General features: G+C 37.6%; 2 protein-coding genes across 6 annotated transcripts in view; one reads left to right on the plus strand and one right to left on the minus strand.

Moving 5' to 3' along the window:
* Positions 1 to 17,101, plus strand: part of wnt7bb (wingless-type MMTV integration site family, member 7Bb) — an 81,609-nt gene extending 64,508 nt beyond the window's left edge. For all 5 annotated transcript variants that reach the window (XM_043709274.1, XM_043709277.1, XM_043709275.1 and 2 more), the window contains 2 exons: positions 6,414 to 6,685; positions 15,821 to 17,101. In XM_043709274.1, the coding sequence (XP_043565209.1) occupies positions 6,414 to 6,685; positions 15,821 to 16,300 (752 nt within the window). In that variant the 3' untranslated portion in view covers positions 16,301 to 17,101. The remainder of the gene's footprint in view (positions 1 to 6,413; positions 6,686 to 15,820) is intronic.
* Positions 1 to 26,828, minus strand: part of atxn10 (ataxin 10) — a 317,949-nt gene that overhangs the window by 24,962 nt on the left and 266,159 nt on the right. The window lies entirely within an intron of this gene.

The raw sequence follows: 26,828 nt of genomic DNA on the forward strand, positions 1-26,828 counted from the left end.
GTGTTCCAGACACCCACCACCCTCTGTCTTCTACCTTTGAGCCAGTTCTGTATCCAAATGGCTAGTTCTCCCTGTATTCCATGAGATCTAACCTTGCTAATCAGTCTAGCTGTGTAGACTAGTGCTCCTGAGAGGGGAAGGATATTTACTGAACATAAATTAACTCTTCAATCGAAGGTAACCTAACAAGAGTTAACTCCCAGACTAGAATTAAAACCCTGAAGATGTTATTTAAGGGGAGTACATTTAAGCTCAAGTGTATAATGTCTCCAGGAAGAATCTCTCTGCAGTTCTAGACAAAGGTTGAAATCACAAATGACCTAAACCCACTGGGGTTTTAGTTACAGGGATTCTGGTGTGAGTATTTTAAGAACGGTATTTTGGGTACTTTCCTAAAGCTTTTTTATTTCTTTTCAATTTGGGAAGGAGTGTTTTGGAATTAATTATACTTTTACTGTGTGTTTAAAAGTCTTTGAATTTGGGTAATAAGCAGATGGTTTGGTTTACTCTAATTTATTTTCAATTCATTTGTTAATACACTCCTTTTTTTAATGTTCAAGCAAAAGCTGCAGCAGTGTGCGCTTATGTTTCAGTAAGAGATCATTCTTTTAATCTCCATGATCTATCAAATTAGGATTGTGTCTGGGATCTGACTTGTCCAGTAACAACAGCTGCAATCATAACAGTAACAACAGCTGCAATAAATACATCTGTACATGCTTGGAAGTGTGCACCTATATCTGTGTTCACTACTTGGGATAGTCACATGATTGGATGATAAAAAGTAGATATAAAGTGTATCAGTTTTAATTTTACAAGTAGAGTATATGGCTCCTATTCAATCACACTTTCTGAAAGTTAAGGCATATGGTTCATTTAAAAGAAAAATTGCATCTTTATTCTTTAAATGAATACTGATTTAATTTTAATTTGAAAATACTATAGTGGCAGCCAACATCTTTAGGTCACTGTAGTAACTTCTGTTGTGTGTGAACAAACATCCAGAGAACAGCCAATCATTTACAGGATTAACATAAATTTGATTTGATTTTACAAGAATAATGTCAGTTTCCATGAGATTTGTGCAAGATTCTGTTGTCAAGTCTATTCAATTGCATCCTATTGATCTCCCTGCTGTCATTCTTGTCTAACTCTGAACATGTTACCATTGCCAGCATCAAAGAACTTTCCTGTAGGAGCATGCAGCACCACCGAACTGGCTGATTTCACTCAAAACCTGAGGAGACAAGTCTGTTAATAACATCATAACTTTAAAAACCTTCAAGAAAGGTGACTGTTCAAGGAGCCCCACCTCGTAAAATGATCTTTTAAAATAACGTTTACGGTCCATATTTATCAGTTTTTAAAATCAGCTCTAATTTCATAATGTTCAGAGAGAGAAAAGATAACAGTTATTAACTTGACTTACACTTCAGAAGTTTTTAAACCAGAACTTTTGGAGGATGTAGCTAATCTCAGTTTGTGCCATTTCTTCTGAATCAAGAAAGTCAATTCCACAGCAGTGCACTACTGAGACTAACATGTCTGCAGTATTGAGAGAGCTACATTATTGAAATGAATTACATTTAATTAGATTTTATACCATGGTTCAGATAAACATAAAATATTCCATGGCAAGAGATCTCTCTTTGTTTTGGCCATTATTGTTTCTTCAACCAACACCACCAAAAAATAAATTCACTGCATTTGCTCTGTGAATTGAATTTACTGCTTCATCAAATAACTACCACAGAGATGATGAGTCAAAAGCTTCCCTCTGTGCTGTAAACTATAATTCTGCAGCTGCCATATTTAACAATGCAATAACAGTTACTGAAGTTCAGTAAGTTTGAGGAGTTACTGGAGCATTGTATAAATGCACACTCTTCTTCATAATTAGTTCTACACATGATTAAAATGTGACATCTTGAAAATTGATGCCATTATTCTAGTTTGTTTACTTCTTATGTTCCAAACTCTGATAAATCACACAGAATCTGTTCGTATCTGGACCACTGAAAGGACCCAGTGTATATTTACCAAGCAATGACTAAACACACTAAGTGCAAAGATTTCTGATTGTACATTCAATATTATTTTAATCTAGAACAGCATTTTAGTGAGATGATATGCAAGATCCTGGGAGGACTTTTGTACTTTCTCCCTTCAGAAGTAAGCTATGAAGAGGGTGCAGAGAAGGATGGCAAAGCTAATTCCAGGAATTCAAACCTTAGCAAGAAGTGATAATGTCTTGAAAAACACAGATAAAACCAAATGATCTGAAGTAAATACAAATAAAACCAGCAATGGACAATTTAATTAGGTCAGCCAAATTATGATCATATGGTTCATCAGTACAATATCGACTCCATAAAGTACCGTATAATTCCAAAGATCTTACCTTAATAATCTATTTAAATATCTATTTAATACACATATTAAACTCACCTTCTGAGTTGAAACTTGTCTGAAACTTGTAATTTGCTTTGAAATAATTTTGTTATTTTTAATCTAACATATTCTATTTTATACGCTGCTATAAGATCACGTGTATCACCTGCTTTGAAGGCTAAGAAGCCCACTTTACTCCAATCTTTCCTCAACTCAGATGTTGGATATTAAATGTTAGGGCTCCTCTGTGTTATGCTTCCAGCATCTGAATGTTGCCTCATTGATTGCTACACCTGAATACTTTAATTAAGATGAGGTATGGAGAGAAAGCAGGAACAGGGTACTGCATTGGAAGTGGCAGCATGATCAGTGGGAGAAACCTAAAAGAACCATAGAACTACTCAGATTTTCTATGTTTCTATAAGTATCGGACAAAAAAGTAAGATTAAGTTTTAAGCCAGAGTTGAGGTTTAGAGTTTATTTCTTTTGAAATTGAACAGTAGCTGAAAAAGTATTGCTTTGGATTCCTTTGAAGGAATTACAGGATAAGTAAAAGCATTTGACCTCTAGCTAACCAAGGCATTCTCTGGCTAAATCCTCAGGAGAATGGCTTGTTTAGTTAGAGTTCAAGTTTAGAATTTATTTAATTATTTAAGAAAAGCTTGACAGTTAACTGACAGTCATCATATAATGGGTGTATTCTCCATTGCAATGCCGCAACCAATCAGAATCCACTTGCCAAACAATCACCGCCCTCCGGGCCTGTTCATCACTTCCCCCACTGACCTATCACCTTCTCCCTCACCTTTATCCACCTATCACTTTCTCAGCTCCCTTTCCCCAAACCCATTCCTCCCATTTGTCTCTCAGCCTCGACCCATAAGCCTCATTCCTGATGAAGGGCTTACGGCCCGTAGCATTGATTCTCCTGCTCCTCAGATGCTGCCTGACCTGTTGTGCTTTTCCAGCACTACACTCTCGACTCTGATCTCCAGCAATCCTCACTTTCTCCTTGCCAAACAAGCAGCATGCTCTGTTTTATATATTTAAAAAATGGTATTTTCTTTTATATTGGTGTTCTTGCGAATTGTCCTGATGAGTTCAAGACAAAAGGTTTTGTCAAAATGTGTCTTACATAAATAAATAAAACTTAAATAAAATAGTAGCAGTCCAGTAATTACCATATTTATATACATGATCATTTTTCAGACTCATTTTGTTCAGGTTTTCAGTCAGTTCTTGTAAAACACGGGATTTAGTAACTAGGGATTGGCCTCACAGGTATTCCTTATAAAGTCTGCATTGCTTGAATGTCCCTTTTGTGCTTCAAAGACCAGAATTCTAGATGTGATCAGACCATGGGTTTGATCATGGCTTCCCATGAATTGTATCCTATTGTTCTGGCCATTAAGTTGAATATTCTCTTGGCCCTGTTGATTGTTTCTCTGCATTGGGTGAATCTGTTGAGGGTAAATCTATTCAAAATTGTGAGGTGTCTTTCAAATTCCTGTAAAGCTATTTCAACACCATTCAGAGAAGAATAGAAAAGAAACATAAGCCCGTTAGATAAGGAATCTTAACATTAACTACAGATTTTGTAAACCCGAATCTGAAAACATTGCAAACAGACAGCAGGTGAGACAAAACCTATGGAGAGAATAGAGAAGGTATTTCAATACTGCAGGGTGTGAGCTGGTGAAGCCCGGAGTGGGACTGTAGCAGCAGAGAAGGAAAAGTTGGATTCTCTTAAGCTATCTGTTTTAAAAATTTTATTCCAAGTTAATGTGAATGACGCCTATACATGGTGACAGTACACACTTTTTACTGCATTTTATATTGAATGCACATGACAATAAAGAAGTTGATTCAATGTCCTAAATTGCTTTAATCTCACTTATTGAGCGTTACCAGCATTTTGGCATTTGTTGCTAACTTCATAAAAATCTCAAAGCAAAGTTAAATAAAGAAAGATGCCTATGGTGGATCTCCCTTTTAGAATGGTGACTTTTGCTAAACTGCTCTAAGTAGACATGACCCAACAAAATAACACGTTTCAAAAAAGCCTGCAGAGGAAATCAACATGTGAAACTGAATTTTATATTTAGGTGATGATAAGCCATTTAGATTTTATATGCAGAGCTGGATAAGATTTGAAACTGGAATTTGATTGCTGTCTTGGAAATATTTTGTCAAATTAGCGTTTTTTTTGTACAAACTGGGTATTTTGTGCTTCCGCTTCACCCACTATGCACACTGCTTTGTATTTTATGATGACTTGCTTTTCCTTCAGTCTGACTGAGGCTTCCCAACTTGTTAATGTAATTGGTATTCTCAGAATGAAGTCATGAAGTCAGCAGGATAAAAAACACTAGGCCATAGTTCGCATCTGTCTCACTTGTAAGAATTCTCCTTTTATACAAACCCTCTCACTCTAGATGTGCTGGATGATTTCTTGGAATTAGTGCCCCATGGTGTGAAATACAGCTAAGATCATCTTTAGCAAATCAAGTCTTGTACTCCCTGCAGCAAAGTTTAAGGCTGTTGTTGCATAAACAAGTAAATAAAAGCCTGTCTTTCATATATTGCTTGCCAATCTTTGATTCTTTTTCCCGTTATACTACACGCTGTTCCAAGACCTAAACCACAGCAAAGGATCTCTTTGGGGATTACAATATAACATCTTGCTGATGGAACATAAGGATAGCGTAGGCTGTATATTGTTTCAGTGGTTGGGTGAACTGGTGGGGAGAGGGATTGGGCATGGAGAGAATGGGCTACATTGGTGAAATGAAGAGAGGTTTGCCATACAGTGTAACCTGTTGTAGATTCTGCCCAAAATATTTATTTTTCAGAAATAAAATCCTAAAATTAAAAAAGTTAATAAACTTGAATAAAAATTCACTGAGCCTTGAAGATGATTGCAAAGTAACTTTAGAATATTGATTCATCTCTATAATCAACAACACTGAGTTGTCTGTCCCCTGGGCAAAGTTACCCCCACCCAAACCACAAGAAGCAATACATCCATTGAATCTATATCTATCTCTCGAACCAATCACATTTTTGCTGATTATGTAGTTTGCCAGCATGTACGCAATAACTTGATCAACTCAGCCTCAACTTTTCTTGCTGCTTCCTGTTTAGTTTATACGAATAAGTAGATTAAAGTAAATCTTAAATAAGTAGATCAATTAAAGCCTCTACTTCCTCAGAAAGCTAAGGCAATTCAGCATGTCCACAATGACTCTTATCAATTTTTATTGATGCACCATAGAAAGCATCCTATCTGGAGGTATCACAGCTTGGTATGGCAATTGCTGCGTCCAAGTCCACAAGAAATTACACATGTTGTGAATGCGGCCTAGTCCATCACAAAAAACAATTTTCCTTCCACTGACTGCGTCTACACTTCACGCTGCTTCAGGAAAGTAGCAAACATAATGAAAGACTCTTCCCATCCCAGTTATACTCTCTTTCATTGAGTAGAAGATACAAAAGTTTGAAAACACATACCAATAGATTCAAGAACAGCTTCTTCCTCACTGTTATCAGATTTATGAGTGGACCTTTCATTAGAGTTGATCTTTCTCTGCACCTTCTCTGTAGCTGTAACAGTATATTCTGCATTCTGTTGTATTACCCACATGTACTTATTATGTAAGGTACCATTTGTCTGGATAGCGCTCAAAACAATACTTTTCACTATGACTTGGTACGTGTGACAATGATAAATCAAATCAAAGTCTGCTCCTCCTTTTAATATTGGGAGAATTTATTTTCAATTTAGGTGGTGCCTTCCAAGAACTCCGGTAAATGGTCTTCACAATAACAAATTAAGAATATTCTGTTGTCGCTTAGATTGTTTGCTGTTCTGATATTCTGTAATTTAATTAACTGTCAGCCATGCATCTTTCCATTAATGCTTTAAAAGGGTTTTATTTCAATAAAATAATGTGATAAATTTCAATAAATTTACAGGTGTCTGATGCCCTGCACTAACTGCTGACATCCTGTGTCTACAGGTAGTCGAGAAGCAGCTTTCACTTATGCCATCACTGCAGCTGGTGTAGCTCATGCAGTGACTGCTGCCTGCAGTCAAGGAAACCTGAGCAACTGTGGCTGTGATCGAGAGAAACAGGGCTACTACAACCAAGACGAAGGCTGGAAGTGGGGAGGCTGCTCGGCAGACATCAAATATGGAATTGAGTTCTCAAGGAAATTTGTAGATGCAAGGGAAATTAAAAAAAACGCCAGGAGGCTGATGAATCTGCATAACAACAAGGCTGGGAGAAAGGTAATTTTGAGGATAGATGTGTGACCAACATCAGCTAAGCTAAGAATTTCAACATAGTTCCATTGAAGCATGTTCAATGCTTAATTTGAAAAATGTTAATTTCTGCTGCACTTGAATAAAAACAGTAAATGTTCCAATATGCAAATGATCAGAAAAAAATCAAGCCAACCTCCATCCTTCAGAAGATATTTAAACTAAACCAAATAAGATTAGGGTAAACAGGAATATAGGACAACTCTGCATGTGCCACTTCCACACCATTCTCAGCAGTTTGTTTAGCATTTAGCCAAAAAAGGGTGAGCAATCTGAAAATAGGAATGAAAGGCCTGATAATCAGAAGAAACAAAGAGCCATCTAATCAGATTACAAAACTAATATTTAAAGATAGCCAAAAGAAAAAAAAAGACTTGCAACTATTTGCTGCCTTCTTTTATTATTATTTCTCAGCGATATCTCAAACATCTCAAATTTCACACATATTGCATCAGTGACTGTATTTCAAGTCCTTTCAAAAATTGGCTTTAAAAACACTTTGGGATGCCTTGCAACATGACAAGGAGTATATAAATTCAAGTCTTTAATGTACAATGAACTAATTAAACTTATATTACGTTGCTGTTACTTTGGTTGTGTGCACAGTCCTGAGATAAATAATTAATTCTTTTTCAGTGTTAGTGGAAGATGGAAAAATAGTCAAAAGATCAGGACACTACCTATATTTATCCATAGGTTTCCAGCAAATTTTTGTATTCTGCATCAACATTCAAAAAAGTAGGTGGAAGCTTGGATTGAAATCTCATCTGAAGACCTAACAATAAGGCAATCTTTCAAAATTTCTACTGGACTCTAGGCCTGGATACTGAGCTTCTAAGTAAAAACTAAACAAAGAACTGTGCTTGTTGGAAATCTGAAATAATACCTGAAATTGTTGGAAAGACTCACCAGGTCTGGTAGCAGCTGTAGAGAGAAAGTAGAGTTAACATTTCAAGTCTAGTCACCCTTAAGAACGGTCACTGGACTTAAAATGTTAACTTGGCTTTCTCTCCACAGGTGTTGCCAGACCTGCTGAGTTTCTCCAACAATTCTTGTTTTGTTTCTGAGCTTCTAAGAACTGAATTAGTTCTTGAATCTTCTGATACAGTAGTGGGAGTGTAATCAGCTAAGGTGGCACCCCCTGGTCCAGTTAAGGAAACCATAACAAGGTAAACATGCCATATATAATCAAACACAAAACGTTCCATACATTCATTCTTACTCATTCTTTACATGATTTGTATGATTTCTGGTTATCATCTATTCTCCAATTTTCAAACTATTTCAGCATCATCACATTATTCAGAATGTATCAACAATTTTTTTTAAATTCCAGAATATGAACAACGTTTATACTATAAAGGTTGAATTAACAAGCTGCATTAAAATAATCTCATATTTTGAGGTATAAATTTCGCTAAAAAAAGACATGGGATTGTAGTCAGTGTTTCTTTGTGGTCAGGCAGACATAACTGTAAAATGTTTAAAACCAGTAAAAATCCCAGAGTCTTCTTGTCCACTGTTTAATTTATTTAAAAAGTACCTCACTAGTGTCTCTATTCCCAATTCATCTTTTTGCACTCTCACCCCCAAGGCATTAACATCAATTGCCATTTTTAAAGATTTAGTAAAGTCAGTGGTGGCTAACACAGGGTCTTTCATTAGGATTGCTTTCAGCTTCTCAAAAGCTGTTTAACACTCTTTGACCATGTTACCTTTGCATGTTTTCTTTATAAATCTGTTAGAGGTATAGCTATGATGCTGAAGTTAGGCAAAAATTTCCCTGAAAACACATCCCCAGAAATCTCATGATTTATCATTTAGTTTTAGAAATGTTGAATTCTATTAGAGATTTCACTTTTGCTATTCTTTGTAGGAGGGTAATATTTACCTTACAATGTGCTCTAGGTAATTCATCCTTGCTGTCATAAACTCACACTTAGCAAGATTTTATACTCAGTCAGCTAACAGTAATTGCTTAAATTAAGTCTCCTAATTTTTTTACATGTTCCTCCCATATTGCTGCATATCCAAACATTATCTAAATGATCTATGAGTACTTGCCAGCAGCCCTTCAATAGATCAATCTTAGTAAATAATGAAGCACTTCCGACCCTATCCATACAGTCTTCTAACCAAAGGACTGGATACAAATCTGTTTTAGTTATCGCGTTTACTTTTCTATAATCAACGCAGAATCTAGCCAATCCATTTGGTTCAGGAACTAACACCACTGATAAACTCCAACAGACTTGACTAGGTTAAATCAAGTGATTTTTTTTAACATGTGCCGAATCTCAGTTTCTACTGTGCTCGTTTCTCTGGGTTTAATTAATAAGGCTGTTGTTTCTTTGGTACTGCTTTTGCTACATCCACATTGTGCCTGGCTAACACTGTACACTCTTGTGTATTCTTACAAATTGTACTTAATTTTCTAAGTAACCTTACTAGATCTTTCATTATTCGTCCTCGAAGTGTGAGAACATGGTGTCTAACTTCCAGTATTGGCTAATTGGATTGTGGAAGGTTCCTCACTTTCCTACCTCACTCTTGCAGTGTCTGTCAACCTCCACTATTCTTACCATTTGACATACTTGTTGTTTCTTATCTTCCTGTCTCTGGTATCATTTTAACATGTTTATTTTTCCAACTGATACTTCTGCTTGCAATTTGGAGTATCTATCAAATAAGTCACTGTACTAATTCTCTTAATTACGTTATTATTGAAAGTCACTTTCAGAGATTCATCTTGTAAAGGTAATAACACTAACACTGCTTGAAAAGTTGCAGCGTCTTTACCTGTGAAGCTTTCTGAAATATTCCTGTGCTATGTTACATCCGTCACGAGTCTCTCTAGAAGAATGGACACATAATCTAGCATTGAGGATTCATCTTTCTGTTAAAAAGTCTGATATCTAAGTATGTCCTGAAAATCTTTAGATATATGATTGGAATCTTGGTCCGACCTGTATTTCTACTGGGAGTCCATATGGAATATAAAAAAAGTTTATTTTTCCATCTCTACTTTATCTATAATATCTTCCAAGTAATAGCTTCTGGCAATCAGGTTGTCATATCCATAACAGTAAGGATACACTGCTTGATTACATGATGAGGTTTTTCCACTACCTGATATGTATGGTATATTTTACAGAACAGCACTACACTCTGATGAAGTCTTGGCCACGTAAAATGACTCTTTATTGATGCTTGAATTTTCCATATTCATACATGCCCTGAAGGAACTGAATTTGCTATTTACAATATCTCCATATGATACGGGCAATAGCACTATCTGATGAAAAACCATCCATTCCTCATCTGCAGGCCTGTGAGGATGTCTCCACTTTCTCATCAAAACTCCATTTTTTAATACTCTGGAACTCTTTTAGCCTCAGCTTCAGTGCAAGCTTAACTCTGGATCTGCTTTCCTTGCCTCAAGTAAAGACACCTGCCTTAAAGAAAGGCATTTGCTTGTGATATTACCTCTGGTGATGGATGTTGTTTAGTCATTGCCTTGGTCACCACACATGATGGAACTTGTTCCTGTAATAGCTCCATCACTTTAACCTCATTCAGACTTTCTCTGATTTTGGCAAAGCTATAACTTTTACTCAGACCAAATTCTTACCTCGTAGGAAGTCAACTCTATCCATGCGTACTTTCTGAAAAACTCCTACTTAGTGTTCTGCATATTAAGTCACATTCTAAGTGCATTTTGTACAATGGAATGGCATGTACTCTCCTCTTATCCTGTTTATTAAGGCTTTGCTTTTCAATAAGTTCTCTGGATGAATAATGATGTGTTTCTCCAGCAGAGAAGTTTGAATTGCTCCTATATCCATTTTCTCAGTCTTATAGTACAGCTACTGTTCAGGGCCTAAATACTACTCCAAACAGTATTGTCTTCCCTTCTTATTTCTTTTCTTACCTCCACCTATATTGATTTGACATCTTCTGATCCAAGATCATTTCTTGCTATCATATTAATTCTATCTTGCACTAACAATGCTACCCCACTACCCTTTCCTTCCTGCCTATCCTTTCGAAAAGTCACAGAACCCTGAGTATTTAGTTCTCAGCTTTGTAACCATTTCTCAATATTGGTGATAAGATCATACCAATTTATTTTTATTTGTGCCATTAATTCATTTATATCATTTTGAATACACTATGCACTCAAATAAAGAACCATTAATTTTGCCTTTTTATCATTTTTCCCCATTGACTCTGTTTCTAGCTGCTTTTTTATCTTTATATACTCTGCCCATTCCCACCCCACTGTGGGTATTGTTATCCAAATAGCTGCCCTATAATACTGCTACATCCTCTTGCTTAAAAGCCTGCATTCCAAACCCCCACCAACCTCTGACCCAACCCACCATAACCCCCCACCCTTACTCAAAAACCTCTTAGTTTAAAGTCCTCCTTATGGTCCTAATTATTTGATTCCTCAGGACACTGGTCCCATGGTTCAAGTGAAGCACATCCCCCGCTTACAGCTCCCTTCTACGCCAGTATTAGTACCAAGGACCCATGAACTGACACAATACGAACTTTTGAACCATGCATTTAACTCCTTGACTTTATTTACCCTATATCAGTTTTACCTGTGACTCGCATAATAATCTATAGATTACTACGTTGGAGATTCAGCTTTTCAATTTAGCTCCCAAATTTTCTAACTTTCAGCAGTACCTCTTTTCAAGTCCTAGCAATGTTGTTGGTATCAATATGGATGATGACAACTGGATCGCTCTCCTCCCATCCATGTTCTTCTCCAGCACCAAGGAGGTGTCTTTAATCCCGGCAATAAGCAGGCAACACAGCCTTTGGAATGCCTGCTTATGGAGGTAGGGAACAGATTCTATCCCCCTAATACTTTCCCCTACCATTACTACATGCCTATTTGCTCCACCGTTTGAATGACTCCTTGAGCTAAGGCATCATGACCAGTTTGCTCCTTCTCCCTGCAGTCCCCAATTTCATCTGCACAGCTTACAAGAACCTTGTAATTATTGGACAATTGTATGGGTCAAGGCTCCTCAACTGGAACCCCCTACATCCTGGTACCTACCTACAGTCCCATGCTCCTGTCCCTGATCACAAACCAATTTTTAATTACCTAGTCTGAGGGTGTCATTGCCTGCTGGAGCAAAATGTTCTGGTAACCCTTCCCCTTCCCCGATTTGTGCAATGCCTGCTGCTCAGATTCCAGCTCTCCAACTCAGATATGAAGTTCCTCAAGCTGCAAACACTCACTACAGATATATTCACTCTCGATCCCATTGATGTCCAGCAACTTCCAAATGTTGCAGTAGCAACACATCACCTGTCCTGCTTTCACTATTGTATTTGATTTAATTTATAAATTGCTAACATTTTGACATTGGATTCTTTACAGCCTGCAGAAGTCAACATTGAATTCAACAACCAGACCACTATCCTCCATCTGATACCTCCTCCTTCCTCCCCCACCCCACAGTTTTCATGGTTTTGTTTTCAGCAGAGCTGATCAATATTTAATGATTAAAACCTAGTTTGGATCTGTGCTTTGTTTCTTGTCTCCCTTTGCCTTTTGCTCTGTGACACCTGTGATCTCTCATCTCTCTTGCCCTCCAACCTTTCCTCGACCTTCCCTTTTCTTCCACTTGCTCCACCCCACACTATAAAGCCCAAGGCACTTACACCCTACATTAGTTACAAAGAAGTCATTTTGGACTCAAGTCAAAACATTTAACTCTGTTTCTTTCCCCACAGATGCTGCCAGACCTGCTGAGTTTCACCAGCACTTTTTACTTTTGTTTCAGATCTCCAACATCTGCAGTATGTCCTCAGAGTGAGAGCTGAGCTATAGTATGTCAGCTACAGTATGTCCTCAGGTTGGCAACTGAGCTTGAACCTTCAACATTTTGATGCAGAGTGTGAGAATATTACCAATGATTCAAGCTAATACTCAGATTTCATTTGGCTTTGATAGTTTTCTGCAGCACAACTAGAGCTTATTCCAAATCTGTGTGGTATTCTACTCATGCATGGATTGAAGAAAACCTGGATTGACCCCATAATACCTACATTACAACAATGACTGCACTTCAAAAATACATCAGTGGCTGTATTAGGATGTCCTATGGTTGTGAAAGACATTTGAAATACTAGCGTCCTCTTATCTATTGCGGAGAAACATGAACAGTGCCTTTGAGAAATGTAATTTCCACTGCGCTGTTTCAAGAGACAGCAAGTGAAAATGGAAATAGCACAGTGGAATAGGTTAAAGTTAAAAATCATACAACACCAAGTTATAGTACAAAAGGTTTATTTGGAAGAACACGGTGGCACAGTGGTTAGCACTGCTGCCTCACAGCGCCAGAGACCCGGGTTCAATTCCCGCCTCAGGCGACTGACTGTGTGGAGTTTGCACGTTCTCCCCATGTCTGTGTGGGTTTCCTCCGGGTGCTCCGGTTTCCTCCCACAGTCCAAAGATGTGCAGGGTCAGGTGAATTGGCCATACTAAATTGACTGTAGTGTTAGGTAAGGGGTAAATGTAGGGGTATGAGTGGGTTTCGCTTCGGCGGGTCGGTGTGGACTTGTTGGGCCGAAGGGCCTGTTTCCACACTGTAAGTAATCTAATCTAATCTAAACTAGCTTTCGAAGTGCTGATTCTTCATCAGGTGGTTATGGAGCAGAGACCACCTGGTATTGTTTGATTTTTAACTTTGTCTACACCAGCTCCTCCACATCATGGAATAGGCTAGGAAAAGGGGGGAGGAAAGGAAATCTTTTAAACACAGAAGATGCATCAGTTAACAATTTAGCACTTTAATATAAAGCTGAAGGGTTATATAAGCATGAAATTTCAATGAAAAGGTGCTGAACCAAAAATACTTTCTAAAGGAAGATGCAGACCACCACATTACTATCAGTTGTAAGCAGCCTGCTTTTTTAGCAAAGGGATTTCTTGCCAGTGGCGAAAGAAGTAGATCATGGGATGAGATTCATGCCATTGATACTTCAGGAATTTAACTTGGGTGTTTTTGGTTTGGCTAGTCAATTCACTAGTTAACCCATTTTATGGTTAGTAATCCAGCAAATGTAACATTAACGGCCATGTATAAAATGAATTATTACTTGCTTTCATTAGATTCTGGAGGAATCTATTATTTTTAAATCAAATTTTGAAAGTGTCAATATCCGTTTCAAGAGAAATGATCTGTAACATAATTCTGTAATTATAACATGCTGAAGTACAGATGTTTGTTTGAATTTGCCATGTCAGCGTTAAAGCATGAACATTTCCACCTAGTACTTAAGAAGCTAAAAATACAATCTTTACACACCCATTACAGACTGGACACATATAATTTTATAGTGGGTACTTGACTATTGTATTTGTTTGGGCTGGAAATTATTTAGCTTGGATGATAGTATACCATGGGCAACTTCTGGGTAGTAAAAATATCAACAAATATTTCAGAAAAGCAAAGGGATGCATTGCAGCCTGTTTATTATCTAGCCAATTTATGCAGTAATCAATTTATTATCAGAATGTTTCAGAGTCCAAATTATTTCCAGTTGAAACATGCACATTGTAACTAGTATAAGGTCATATACTGCTAGAAGTCCACTGATTGGCGAGTCAGGGGTCATTGATTCCAGGTGAAGAGACAAGTAGGCAGAAGAATTTTTTGTTAACCCCAGCAAAAAGAACAGATGAGAAAAAAACCTCACATTCCTCAAAACGTATTCCACATTCCTGACTGTCAACAGAAAGAAGCAGATACAAAAAAAAGTAATATTCTGAATACCAGTTGAAACTTAACTGTCAACGGGGAAGGGGCAATAAGCTAATCAGCTGAAGTAAATGGAAAAACTGGTTCATCCTGTTTGAAGACACAAGTTTATGATGACAGAATATTTGATCAAATTAAAATACTTTGCATTATATCTTAGTTAGCTTTCTCTCCATTAGTGCAAATTCAAAGTTTGTGACTTTACTAGAGCACACACTTTCTTTTCTCATTGGTTACAATGTGCGTCAATACATCTGAGATTTAAAGGATCAATCCAAACACCAACATTATTTACCACCCACAGGTTTGTGCATTTATTTTATTCAGATTCTGAGACTTTATTATAGACTGCTAAGTGGGCCTTCTAGTGGTAGAATCTCAAACCCAGTTTTTTTTTGTGGACCTATGATCCCAGCAGCAGAGTCATAGATGTATTGGGAAAGGACACCAGTTTTCTTTTATGGCAATGCCATGGTGTCTCTGACCATAGCTTGATTTGGGATGCTGCCATTAGATAGATCATGTCAAAAAACTGTAGAAGGAAAGTATTAAAATTAACCAACCATTGACTGAAATTTGGTTAAAGGGCTCATGGGGACTTATTAGAATGACCCTCAATGGACAATTCCAATGCACATTAAGGTGGCTTCACTATATATAATTTATCAAACCAAATGTAACAAACATAAGGTATAGAGGAAATGTGTTGAAGGACCAGGTAATCAAATAAAACATACTGAAATGGCAACGTGAAATGATTGTGGAATAAAGAATTTCAAGGAATCAATAAGAAAACCAACACTGGCAATCTGAGGGTTCAATACAATCTCATCGATTTAAAGCAGATTTAAAGAATCTTAAAGAAGAACAGAAAAATCAGATCTGCCAACATTTGAAAGCAAAAGATAGATTAAAATTCTTAAAGCCTGAATTTGGAATCCAAAGTGAAACACTTCATGTATCCAACTAACTAATTGGTTAGGAATCTGGTTCTTTCTTTGCTTTTGTTGCTGCAAATCCAGTCAGACATATCTTAGCTGAGAAGACAAATAACGGAAAGATGTTTATTTTTAGATTTAAAAAACATATCAGTAGCAAAGCAGTTTTATTTTTAAAATACATTAACCAAGTAATATTTTACAGTTCTATAAGATCGCAAGCAAGCAAAATAAGCAAATATTACTTTAGCAATCATATACTAGTTGCAGAGGTATTCTTGGTATTCTCTCATATCAGTTGAGCAATATCTCAAATAAAGCATAGCTAAAGTCAAGATATTCACATGTAACACTTCTTATTCTAACTTCAATAGATTTTGGAAGAAAGGATGAAGTTGGAATGCAAATGTCATGGTGTTTCTGGTTCGTGTACTACCAAGACATGTTGGACAACTCTTCCCAAATTCCGAGAGATTGGATATGTTTTGAAAGAAAAGTACAGTGAAGCTGTTCATGTTGAAGCTGTCAGGGCCACTCGATTACGACAGCCCACATTTCTCAAAATCAAGAAGCCCAGGACCTATCGAAAGCCCATGGATACAGATTTAGTTTATATTGACCGATCACCAAACTATTGTGAGGAGGATAGCTCAACAGGAAGTGTAGGAACACAGGGAAGACTATGTAATCGCACCTCTCTTCATGGAGATGGCTGTGACCTGATGTGCTGTGGTCGAGGTTACAATACCCACCAGTATACCAAAGTGTGGCAGTGCAACTGCAAGTTCCACTGGTGCTGTTTCGTCAAATGCAACACATGCAGTGAAAGGACTGAAGTCTTCACCTGTAAGTGAGGAAGTCAACCTGCCAGAAAAAAAAGTCAGATACTTCATCCAGGGTAAAAGAAACAACAAGGGAGAAATGGAGAAGAAAGAAATTGGAAGGAGTCAACAAAAGAAGAATGGAATTTAATACTAACTCACCACCCTTTCAGTATAAAATTGTGCATGTACTTAAAAATGCACCCTCTGCTTGAGAGGATGTTGTAGGTTGGCTGATGTTTCCATCTCATGATCACCATAAACCAGGAGTCAGATGCAATTTGACGTATGTAACGCCAGTACAAGTCTGCAATAATTGCAATGCACTTTGGGAGCTGCAGTCCATTCTTATGGGTGATATTGTTGATATCTGTACAATAGGTGAACAAGCTACAACTCTCAGAATGCTGTGCACTTTACAGATTCTCCCCATTTTCATTTTCCCCACAAGAAATTCTGCTCAACTGTGGCACAATCCTATGCTTCGAGAAAACAGTAATTGTGCACAACAAAGAAAAGGTGTGAAGCAAAGTGAGCAGTGGGGTGTTAGGAGAGTCATCAGATGGCAAAGGATCACAAGAAATTATTCTAGTAATTAAGAACTGGAAATAACTGAGCTGCATCATTGCAGAAATGATATGCTGACATTCAGAGTAAGGCAGGAGGCCTTGCAGATCATTTTGTTTCAAAATGACTAAATATATGTCTTGTCCAGTCTCACTGGAGCTGTTTGGATATTAAAAATGTTTATTTATGTTGTAGAACACAAGCAAGATTAAGCACTAACGGGTAGTAATATTGTAATTTTTTAAAAATGTAAACTTGTTAGATTCCTTTCTGACTTATAACACATTTATTTGGATATGTTCCCAAATATTTTTGTGACATTACTCTATATATATGCCAATAGTTTAACAATACATGTGGCTAGAATGTTATAGAGAAACTCATGAACAACTTAATTTTAAAATTAACATCAAGGTATTCATAGGTGCAAATACTCTTTTAAAAAATAATTTATTTTGAAAGAAAGTTCCTGAATGCTGGGACAAAGGGATGTTATTTGCTACAAGTATGGCTGACCATAATTATTGATTATAAATGTTTTATAGTTGAGGATATCTTATTACTCAGATCAATACATTGATCCTTAATTTGATCAGTATTGTGTCTCCTCTTGACCCTTGTCACTATTGCATTTAGCAGAAGGAATATCCTAGAAAAGGTGATTGTGGCTGAAAATGTGCTCTTTTGGTTTCACTACATGACTATCATACAATTTGTGGGCTGGCTGGTCTATATGTAGCTTTGTTCCCTCACCCCATGCATTAAGTTCAAGACAATGGATTATGGGTTTCAGCAGGTGCTTTCTCATCTACAGTGCACATGTGCCACATTGTGACCAACTGAGACAATTCAATTACTTAAACATGGAATCTTACATAAACATATGGCTTAGGTTTACTTCATCCTTATGGACTAGCTTCATCCTTTCCCTCATCTTCAATCAGGAGGAAATAATCCATTTCAGGTTTGGCCAATGGAAGCTGTGTGTTGTTCAGGTAGCAGAATAAAACTAGTTTATTTGCTTTATGCCAAACAGCACTCAAAGCACCATACTTTAGCTGGCAAGCCAAGCCAAGACCACACTTTTCATTGTCCTACTAAAATCCCTAGAGTTAAGAGGTCAGTGCACAACTGGGATTGAACCTAGTTCCCTCTGGGAAACCACCACCAGAACATTAATAATATAATGGAAAACCTCGATAACATAACAGTACGATTGAGAAATTGAAATGAGATGACTCATGTTGTTATAATTACTTTTAAGTGAATATTTGACAACCACGCCTCCTCCCTTGATCATACAGTTCCACGCTGGAACATTTTCATCTGTGACCACGTACAAGCACTGTCTAACATACCTTCAGTTTGTTACCATCTCTGGTCTCTTCCTGTATTGACACTGTCCTTCACCTGGTTGTGCATTATGAAATCACCTGTGGATAGTGACACAGTTGATGTCTGTCTGCTGAGGTTATATTTTGGAAAATGACTGGCACTTTTTCTGGTAAAGATATGAGTTGAGCTTGTATTCATACACATATATCATCACCATATAGGTGGCCACAGCTCTGCCACTTTTGCAATTCAATGATTTCAATTAAGTAACTGAAAAAAAAATGAAAAAGCAAAGAAAACAATAAATGCTGAAAGATGCCAGGAAAACACATCGGCTCAGGACCATAGTACATACCCAAATTTCAAACAGTCATCCAGAACCTTTTGGAATGGGAACTTAATTCAAGGAGCTGGTTATTAACTTTCTAGTGAACATGTTTGAAATCAGACATATTTGAGCATACCAAAATCTGAGTTTTGATTTATGTGACATCCTCAAAAGACTGAAGTATTCAGTATGTTAGGGATTTTAAAATTAATTGCTAGTCATCAAATAATACTAAACTCAGTTTAGAAGGTTTTTCCAGATAAATTATAAGATCTTGGTCTGCTACCAGTATGATAGAGACACTGTAATGAGTTACTTGCCAGCAAGAAATAATTTTGGTAACATATCTGTAGTCCCATTTACACTGAAGTTTGCAATAACTTGTAAATCTTCAGAATTACTCATAACGATCATTAAAACCTATGTAAAAGCTTTCAGTTTTCTCATATACAAACAGACCAGAAGGGATAGGGATCATCTTAACATACAAGTTATGATCTCAGTTTGTTGGTAGTATCGAGGGCAGTGATAGATGTTTTACAGTTGACTTCAGTAGCCTCAGAAAAACAGACTCCAGTGAGAATTCATGTCATGTGACATCAAGAATGGGCTTTGCTGTGGTTTGCACCCAATTACAATTGTTACTAAAACCTTTTTCCCAGATTCTCAGAAGAGAAATTATTACTTTAGAAGAAATACAACTGGATATTGAACATGTAAGCAATGATACAACAATGAAGCAAGTTCAATTATATCAGGCAGCTGGATATGTGGCGGTTCAAAACAATTCAATATCACCCTCAACAAGCCATGAATTCTTCCTTCAACAATGTTTTCCTGTAGTTGTACACTTAATAGAGACAGAGTTTACTTGAGCAACTTAACACATTTACAGTGATTGCCAACAGAAAATTCAAACGTCAAAAATACATTGTATGATTACAAAGTGGCACTAAGTATTGGAGAAAATGGAAATAAATGTTAAAGTTTATGTTTTTCAATTGCAATATTCAAAGCTGAAAGTTGAAGTAAATTCCACTTCCATTCTATTACGCCAATAGAATAAAATGGAACCATAATGGAATACTAGAGAACACGAGGCAATTTCCTATTCAAGGACAGCTAGGAATTGAATAGACTGGTGGTGTTATTTGCTATCTTTGATGGAATTGGAAGTCAATTCTATTTACCTCCATGAGAACGCTCACACAGAAACACCACTGCAATTTTGTTTAGGGGATTTCCAAATATTCTGCCAGCTAGCACAAACTCTTACTTATTACCTTCAAGGACTCTTCCTTGGAATGAACAAGGGTCAGGTTGTCTTATGAGGAGAAAGTGAGGACTGCAGATGCTGGAGATCAGAGCTGAAAATGTGTTGCTGGAAAAGCGCAGCAGGTCAGGCAGCATCCAGGGAACAGGAGAATCGACGTTTCGGGCAGAAAGGCTTATGCCCGAAACGTCGATTCTCCTGTTCCCTGGATGCTGCCTGACCTGCTACTCTTTTCCAGCAACACATTTTCAACTCAGGTTGTCTTATACCCACCCCTCACTCCCACCCAATTCAGGCAATGAGATTGACAAAATTTGGAAAATAGTTAATATACATGACAAAAATAAAATCAGATGAGCAACCACTGTCACCCAAACCTTTTCAGACTATGGTGTTAAAAGAATCAAACAATATACTTGGATTATGAGAATATGTAGTGAGAAAGTCAAGGTAATTTAAAGTATTTTACAACTTAAACCTGACAGATCTCTTAGAACTGATTGCATAAAAACCTATGCTTCTAAGGGAGATAGCTGCAACGTACTGGATAGACAAGGAGGCGGCTGGAAGGATACAGCAAGCTAGGAAGCATCAGGACCTGAAGAAGAGTTACACCCAAAACGTTGACTTCTCCACCTCCTGATACTTTGGCTTGCTGTGTTCTTCCCACCTCCTGCTTGTCTACCCCGAAATCCAGCATCTGCAGTTTTCTTGCCTCTAATGCAGATGTACGGGAGGCTGTAACTATGACTTTCCAAAATTCCTTAGATTTGGGAATGCTTCTGTCATGTTAATGTTTATGGCAATCGCTTGATTAACTCCTCAAGTTAATTTATTTAAAACCATAAAACAAAGAAGACATTTCATCAAGCTATCTGATGTGTGGGAACCTTGCAACCCCAATGAAGACTAACTGGCAAGGTATACATTCAACAAGCCACACATGCAAGAAGCATGCAAATATAACATCGCATTTCAAGAAATTAGGGAGGGAGAAAACGAACTACTGTCCAGTTAACCTAACATCTGTTTCTGGGATAAAGTGAGATTATACTATTGCATTACTTCTATTGGAAATGGCATATTGATGATTCACTTACTTGGTTCCTAGGATGATCAGCAATCTCACTGAAACATGTAAGTTTGAAAAGGATATGTCAGAATAGATGCTGAGTGTCCTAACAATGCACTTAGAGAAGTATAATTAGGACAAATCAAATAATTTTGCAAAAGGTACATTATTTTTGAGAAAGTTGTTAGCGTTATGGAGGATGTAATTAATACTGCACATACTGGGAAACTAATAGATACAGTATATCTGTACTTCCAAAATGCATTCAATAAAGTGCCACACAGAAGACTAGCAGGCAAGATAAGGACTCAGGTAGTAAGGGGTAATAGAGGATTAGTTAATGAATAGGAGGCAAATACTGGGCATAATCAGGGTATTTTCCATTTGGCAGGCTGCAAGTAGAGGAGTGCTAGGGCTGTAGCTATGTACACTATATATTTAGTAAGTTTGTGGATGACACCAAAATTGCTGGAGTTGCAGATAGTGAGGAGGATTGTCAAAGGATACAGTGGGATATAGGTAGATTTCAGAGTTGAGCAGAGAAATGTCAGATGGCATTTAATCCAAACAAATGCAAGGGGATACATTTTGGAAGATGAAACTCAGGTGCGAATTATAGAATAAATGGCATAACCCTTAGAAGCATTGACATAGAGGGGGATTTGGGCATACAGGTACACAGATCCCTGAAAGTGGCAACATAGGTGGATAAGGTGGTCAAGAAAGCATATAGCACACTTGCCTTCTTTGGCCGGGGCAGTGAATTCAAAGTTGGCAAGTTATGTTACAACAGTAGAAAACTTTGTTGGGCCATATTTGGAAGATTGCATGCAATTCTGGTCGCCACACTACCAGAAGGATGTGGATGCAGAGAAGGTTTACCAGCACGTTGCCTTGTCTGCAAGGCTTTTTTTATGAGGAGAGGCTGTATAAACTTGGATTGTTTTCACTGGAAAGACTGAGGGTGAGGGGTGACTTGAGAGGTCTACAAAATTATGAGAGGCATAGATATGGTGGATAGTCAGAGGCTTTTTCTCAAGGTGGAAAGGTTGATGTCAAGATGGCACAGGTTCAGGGTGAGAGGGGGAAAATTTAGGGGAGAAGGGCAGTGAAAATCTTTCTCAGAGAGGGTACTGAGTGCCTGAAACACACTGCCAGTGAAAGTGGTAGAAGCAAAACATTAGCAATGTTTGAGGCATCTTGATAGACACGTGAATGTGAGGCAAACAGATGTTGAGATACCATGCATGGGCAATATATAGCAGGTCTAAATAAGGAATAGGAATTGGTACAGATTTGGCAGGCCGAAGGGACTGTTCCTGCACTGTAATGCATGAATTACCTATATATGTTACTACTCTGTCCCTCCATCTACGTTTGCTGATGATACAAAGTTGGGTGGTCAGGTAACCTGTGGGTAGGACACAGAGGAAATGGAAAGACATATAGATATTTAAAGGATAACAAGATGGCAGGTGGAGTATAATGTGGGAAAATGTGAAGTTTTACAGTTTGGAAGTAAGGATAGAGAAGCCATTTTTAAAAAAACTTTCAAGACTACTAAACATTATTGGAGTATAGGAATGTAGAAGTTGTCCTGCAATTGTACAGGGGCTGGTGAGACTAAGTCTGCAATAATGCGTGCAGCTTTGGTCTCCATATTTAAGAAACTTACGTTGCATTGCATTATTTTTATTGGACATAGTACATTGAAGGTTCACTAAATTAGTCCCTTGATCATTGGGATTATCATATAATGAGAGGTTGAGTAAATTGGGCCTAAGTTGCCCAGAGCTCGGAAAAATGTGAGGTGATCTAATTGAAACATATAAGATATTTAAGTAACATGTCAGAGTAGATGGTGAGGGATTGTTTTCACTGATTGGAAAATCTAAAACACAGGGGCAAAGTCTCACAATAAAAGGTTTATCATTTCGAATTGAGATGAGGAGAAATTGAAGAGTTTTGACCATTTGAATTTTTTTATTCCTGAGGGTTATGGATACTCTGTAGTTGAATACATTTAATGCTGGGATAATCAAATGTTTGGTATCTCTGGAAATTGAAGGAAATGGGGATAAGGCAGGAAAGTGAAGTAAAGTTGAAGTCTGATTGTACAGTCTATCCTGCTCCTATTTCTCATGTTGGATGCCTTATATTGTTTCAAAATTGTCCTACACTACCTTCTTTTACATTCACAAAGCACAGTTATTGTCACATTGGTATTGCAGCACTGCAAGATATGTGAATTCACAGACAATAAACCCATGTTGTGGACATTGGTACACTGACAATACTCTATCTGTCAGTTATTTGAAGCAATACATCTGCCGACAATGTACCCTTCAAAAACATACATTATCATATAATTTAAAAATGGGCATTCTGGTGATGAATGTAAATTTTCTTGGGTAATTTTGAATAAGTTTTCAAACCAGAATATAATGTTAATGCGCTGGCCAAAATAACTGCGATATTCCCTTCTGAGTGCATAAAAGCTCTACAGGACTTCTTGCTAAGGACTTGTACATAGCCTTCAGTTCTACAGTAAGGTTTATTGGGACAACAGACTAACTTTTGTATCTGTTTTAAGCTGTACACTTAGTAGATCCCAAGGCCTAAAAGCTAAGAGACATCCAACTGCTTTCTTTTCTCCCCAGTAGTTAACCAACAAGCAAAGGGAACAAACTATTTAACCACTCTCCACTCTCCTCCTGATGTCACTGGACTGGTTACCCAGAGGTTCTGGGGACAAGTGTTCAAATCCCATTATGGCAGCTGGTAGAATTTAAATGCAATTAATTTAAAAATCTGGAATTGAAAGCTAGTCATCAGTAATGATGAATCAATTATTCTAAAAGCCTTTCTGATTTACTAGCTTCCTTGAAGGAAAGAAATCTGCTATCCTTACATGATCTGGCCTACATGTGACTCCAGATCCACCATCATGTAATTGACTCTTAAGTGTCTTCTGAATCGGCCTTGCAACATTCAATTTAAGGGCACTTGAGAATGGACAACAAATGCTAGGATTACTAGTGATCCTCACTTATGATTTTAAAAAGTGCTCAAAGCATCAGATTCACAATTTTTTCAGGTGCTAAGAAAGCAGCCCTGTGGATGCCAAGACTTTTTGTAGACTGTTTAACATTTTTAATGAAATCAGTAGCAGCGTGGTGAGACACAATTTGTTAAACAGTTCAGCAGCCAATATTGGTTGAACTGCTGGAGAGAATAAGTGCTCAGGAGGAGTCTATACTTTCATTTTCCCCATGGATGGATGCAGAGGAGGAAAATAATTTGCACATATCATCCCAAAGTCACTGGACTGGTGGGCGGCATGGTGGTTAGCACTGCTGCCTCACAGAGACCCGGTTCAATTCCCGCCTCAGGTGACTGTCTGTGTGGAGTTTGCACATTCTCCCCGTGTCTGCGTGGGTTTCCTTCGGGTGCTCCGGGTTCCTCCCACAGTGCAAAAATGTGCAGGTTAGGTAAATTGGCCACGCTAAATTGCCCGTAGTGTTAGGTGCAGGGGTAAATGTAGGGGAATGGGTCTGGGTGGTTGCGCTTCGGCGGGTCGGTGTGGACTTGTTGGGCCGAAAGGCCTGTTTCCACACTGTAAGTAAGTAAGTAATCAAAGTCATCCATAAGTCAAGCCAAATACATGTCTAGAAACTGAGTACTTGTTGGAGCCGTAGGTATGGGAACAAACAGGTATTAGCCTGCCACTTCAGTTGAGCAAAAAAAGGTGACCTACAAAAAGAAAACATTTGTCAAAAAGAAAAAAACATGACACAGATATTCTACTTTAAATCTGTGCTAACAGTTGTATTTGTTGGATTGAATGACTTGGGAAGGGGAGATTCACTCATTAAATTTCCTGACCTGATACTGGGATGGAACATTAATTTTCCCAGGTGGAATCCTCCAGAATAAAATGTAAATCTGACTTAATTGATTTGTAATTTCTGAGTTGCATGATAGTTATTTTTGGATATTTTGAGCAGTTTATGCTTTTGACAATGACTGAAAGACCTACATCATACATATTTGAACTGTGTGTGTATAGTGACATTAAAGTTCAGGCTCACACTTTGAACAGCAGATACTCCAGCTACACAGATCTACAACAATTTGTATGAACACCAGCACTTTTGCCTGGCATGAACAATTCCCATTGCTTTTAAGCAATGCATTTTCCCTCTATGTAGAAACTCAACTAAGTATATATTTTCAAAGAGAATATTTTTCTATATAATGTTTAATTTGTATTCTTGCAAATAACTATACAGCTCTTTGTAATTTATTTTTCTTAAAATAAATTCCCATTTTTGCAGGTACACTTTTTTTGTTTGAAAAATAAAGGCATATCGCGTGATGCTTCATAAGCAATGAATGGCACAGTACTACCACATTCAACTAGTTTATGCTTTCATTACTTTTCCCTGTATCTGAAAGGCATAACAGGGAACTATCGGAGCAGAAATAAGATGTGTTTTGTTAGTTGTCTGAAGCCCTAAGGACCGGAACCGGATAACCTCTGATATTTAGCCTGGATTGACAGAAAATAAATCCGTTTCTTTCTGACAAACATTTCACAATTAAAAAAATGAGATACAAAAATGGGTTTTGCTGTGTGGGTACTTTGCTGTAAGGCTAGTATTGTCAAAGTGTCAGAATCGTTAGCTCATTGGCATATATTCTGCAAGCTAATGCTTCTGATCTAATTCACTGCGGGTCTACGTGTCTGCTGCTTAAATAAAACCCAAGCTGAAAGAGAGAGAAAAAAAGTGCTAAAATTGACAGGACTGGTGAAACTGAGTCACTGTTTTCTCAGTAAGGGATCTGGTTAATCTTTTCATCAATTGCATGACTCCAATTAACCCCTCCTTAAAACATCCTTTCCTTCGACCTCTTCCTCTCTCAAGTATTTGCTTACAGTAAAAGGGCAGAGGAAAGTTTGACACAATAATCAAAAAGACTATCTACAGGTTGAATCTACTTGGTTTTGACCCGACTCATAGGAAATGCATCCACCTACTTGTTAAAATGTGGCACATTTAGATGCTGGATTAAGAAATCACAGAGGCATGGATGGCTCATATTTGATAGGCTTTGATCAATTTGAAATCAGATTAGTACAGGATTGAAACTCCAGCCTGATCCCCACCAAGTTAAGGAAGAATACTCTCAACAGCCAACAGTAATGCACTGAATTGCGAGTACTACAACATAAGGACAGTGACAGATACCTGGTTCATGCTGAGTTAGCTGCTCTCCATCATTGTAGTGATAGTGATACTGTTGTTTACGTGTAATTGCAAATCAGAACACTTCATGTGATGAATTGCTAATACAGCAGTGTGTTTGTTGTGTCCCTCAGCCTGTTTTACCAGCATAGTGCAGAATTACCTGATTCCGTCAACTTCATGATTGTGGTTGAGGGAAAACTTATGGCCAGACTTCCCATTCATTTGTTCCAAGTGACATAGATCCTTATCATTCAGATCAACCAGTCGAAAAGACAAACAGAAACTCAGGTTAAAATTTCATTCGAAGGATAGCATTGTAATGATAGCATCAATACAATAGTGCTTGGGAGTATCTACACAGATTGTGTGTTGTGGTAAGGAGCTTGAACTCTCATCTTTTTGATCTCTAGGTGAAAGGGCTATAATCAAGCAAATCTTTTGGAGTAGGAAGGAAAAGTAACTGAGGATCACCTCATGATCCTTGCTGGAAAATGTGTTTGTGGACAATGGCCTGCTCCAAAAAGGTCGCTGCTATGATGTTTGCCTTAATTGTGACAAAATAAGCTGAACATTTAATACTGAGGCTCTTGTTCCTAAACTAATAATCTAGAGAATCTAAGTCCAAATTTCATTTAGTTTGTGAATCTGAATTTAGTTTTAAAAATAGAGATGAGAAAGAAAGATACCGGTTGAAGTTACTATGAAGTTGTCTCTTTGTTACAGAAGTCTATTCA

Source organism: Chiloscyllium plagiosum, chromosome 19 (assembly GCF_004010195.1).
Source record: "Chiloscyllium plagiosum isolate BGI_BamShark_2017 chromosome 19, ASM401019v2, whole genome shotgun sequence".
NCBI classification, from domain to species: Eukaryota; Metazoa; Chordata; class Chondrichthyes; order Orectolobiformes; family Hemiscylliidae; genus Chiloscyllium; species Chiloscyllium plagiosum.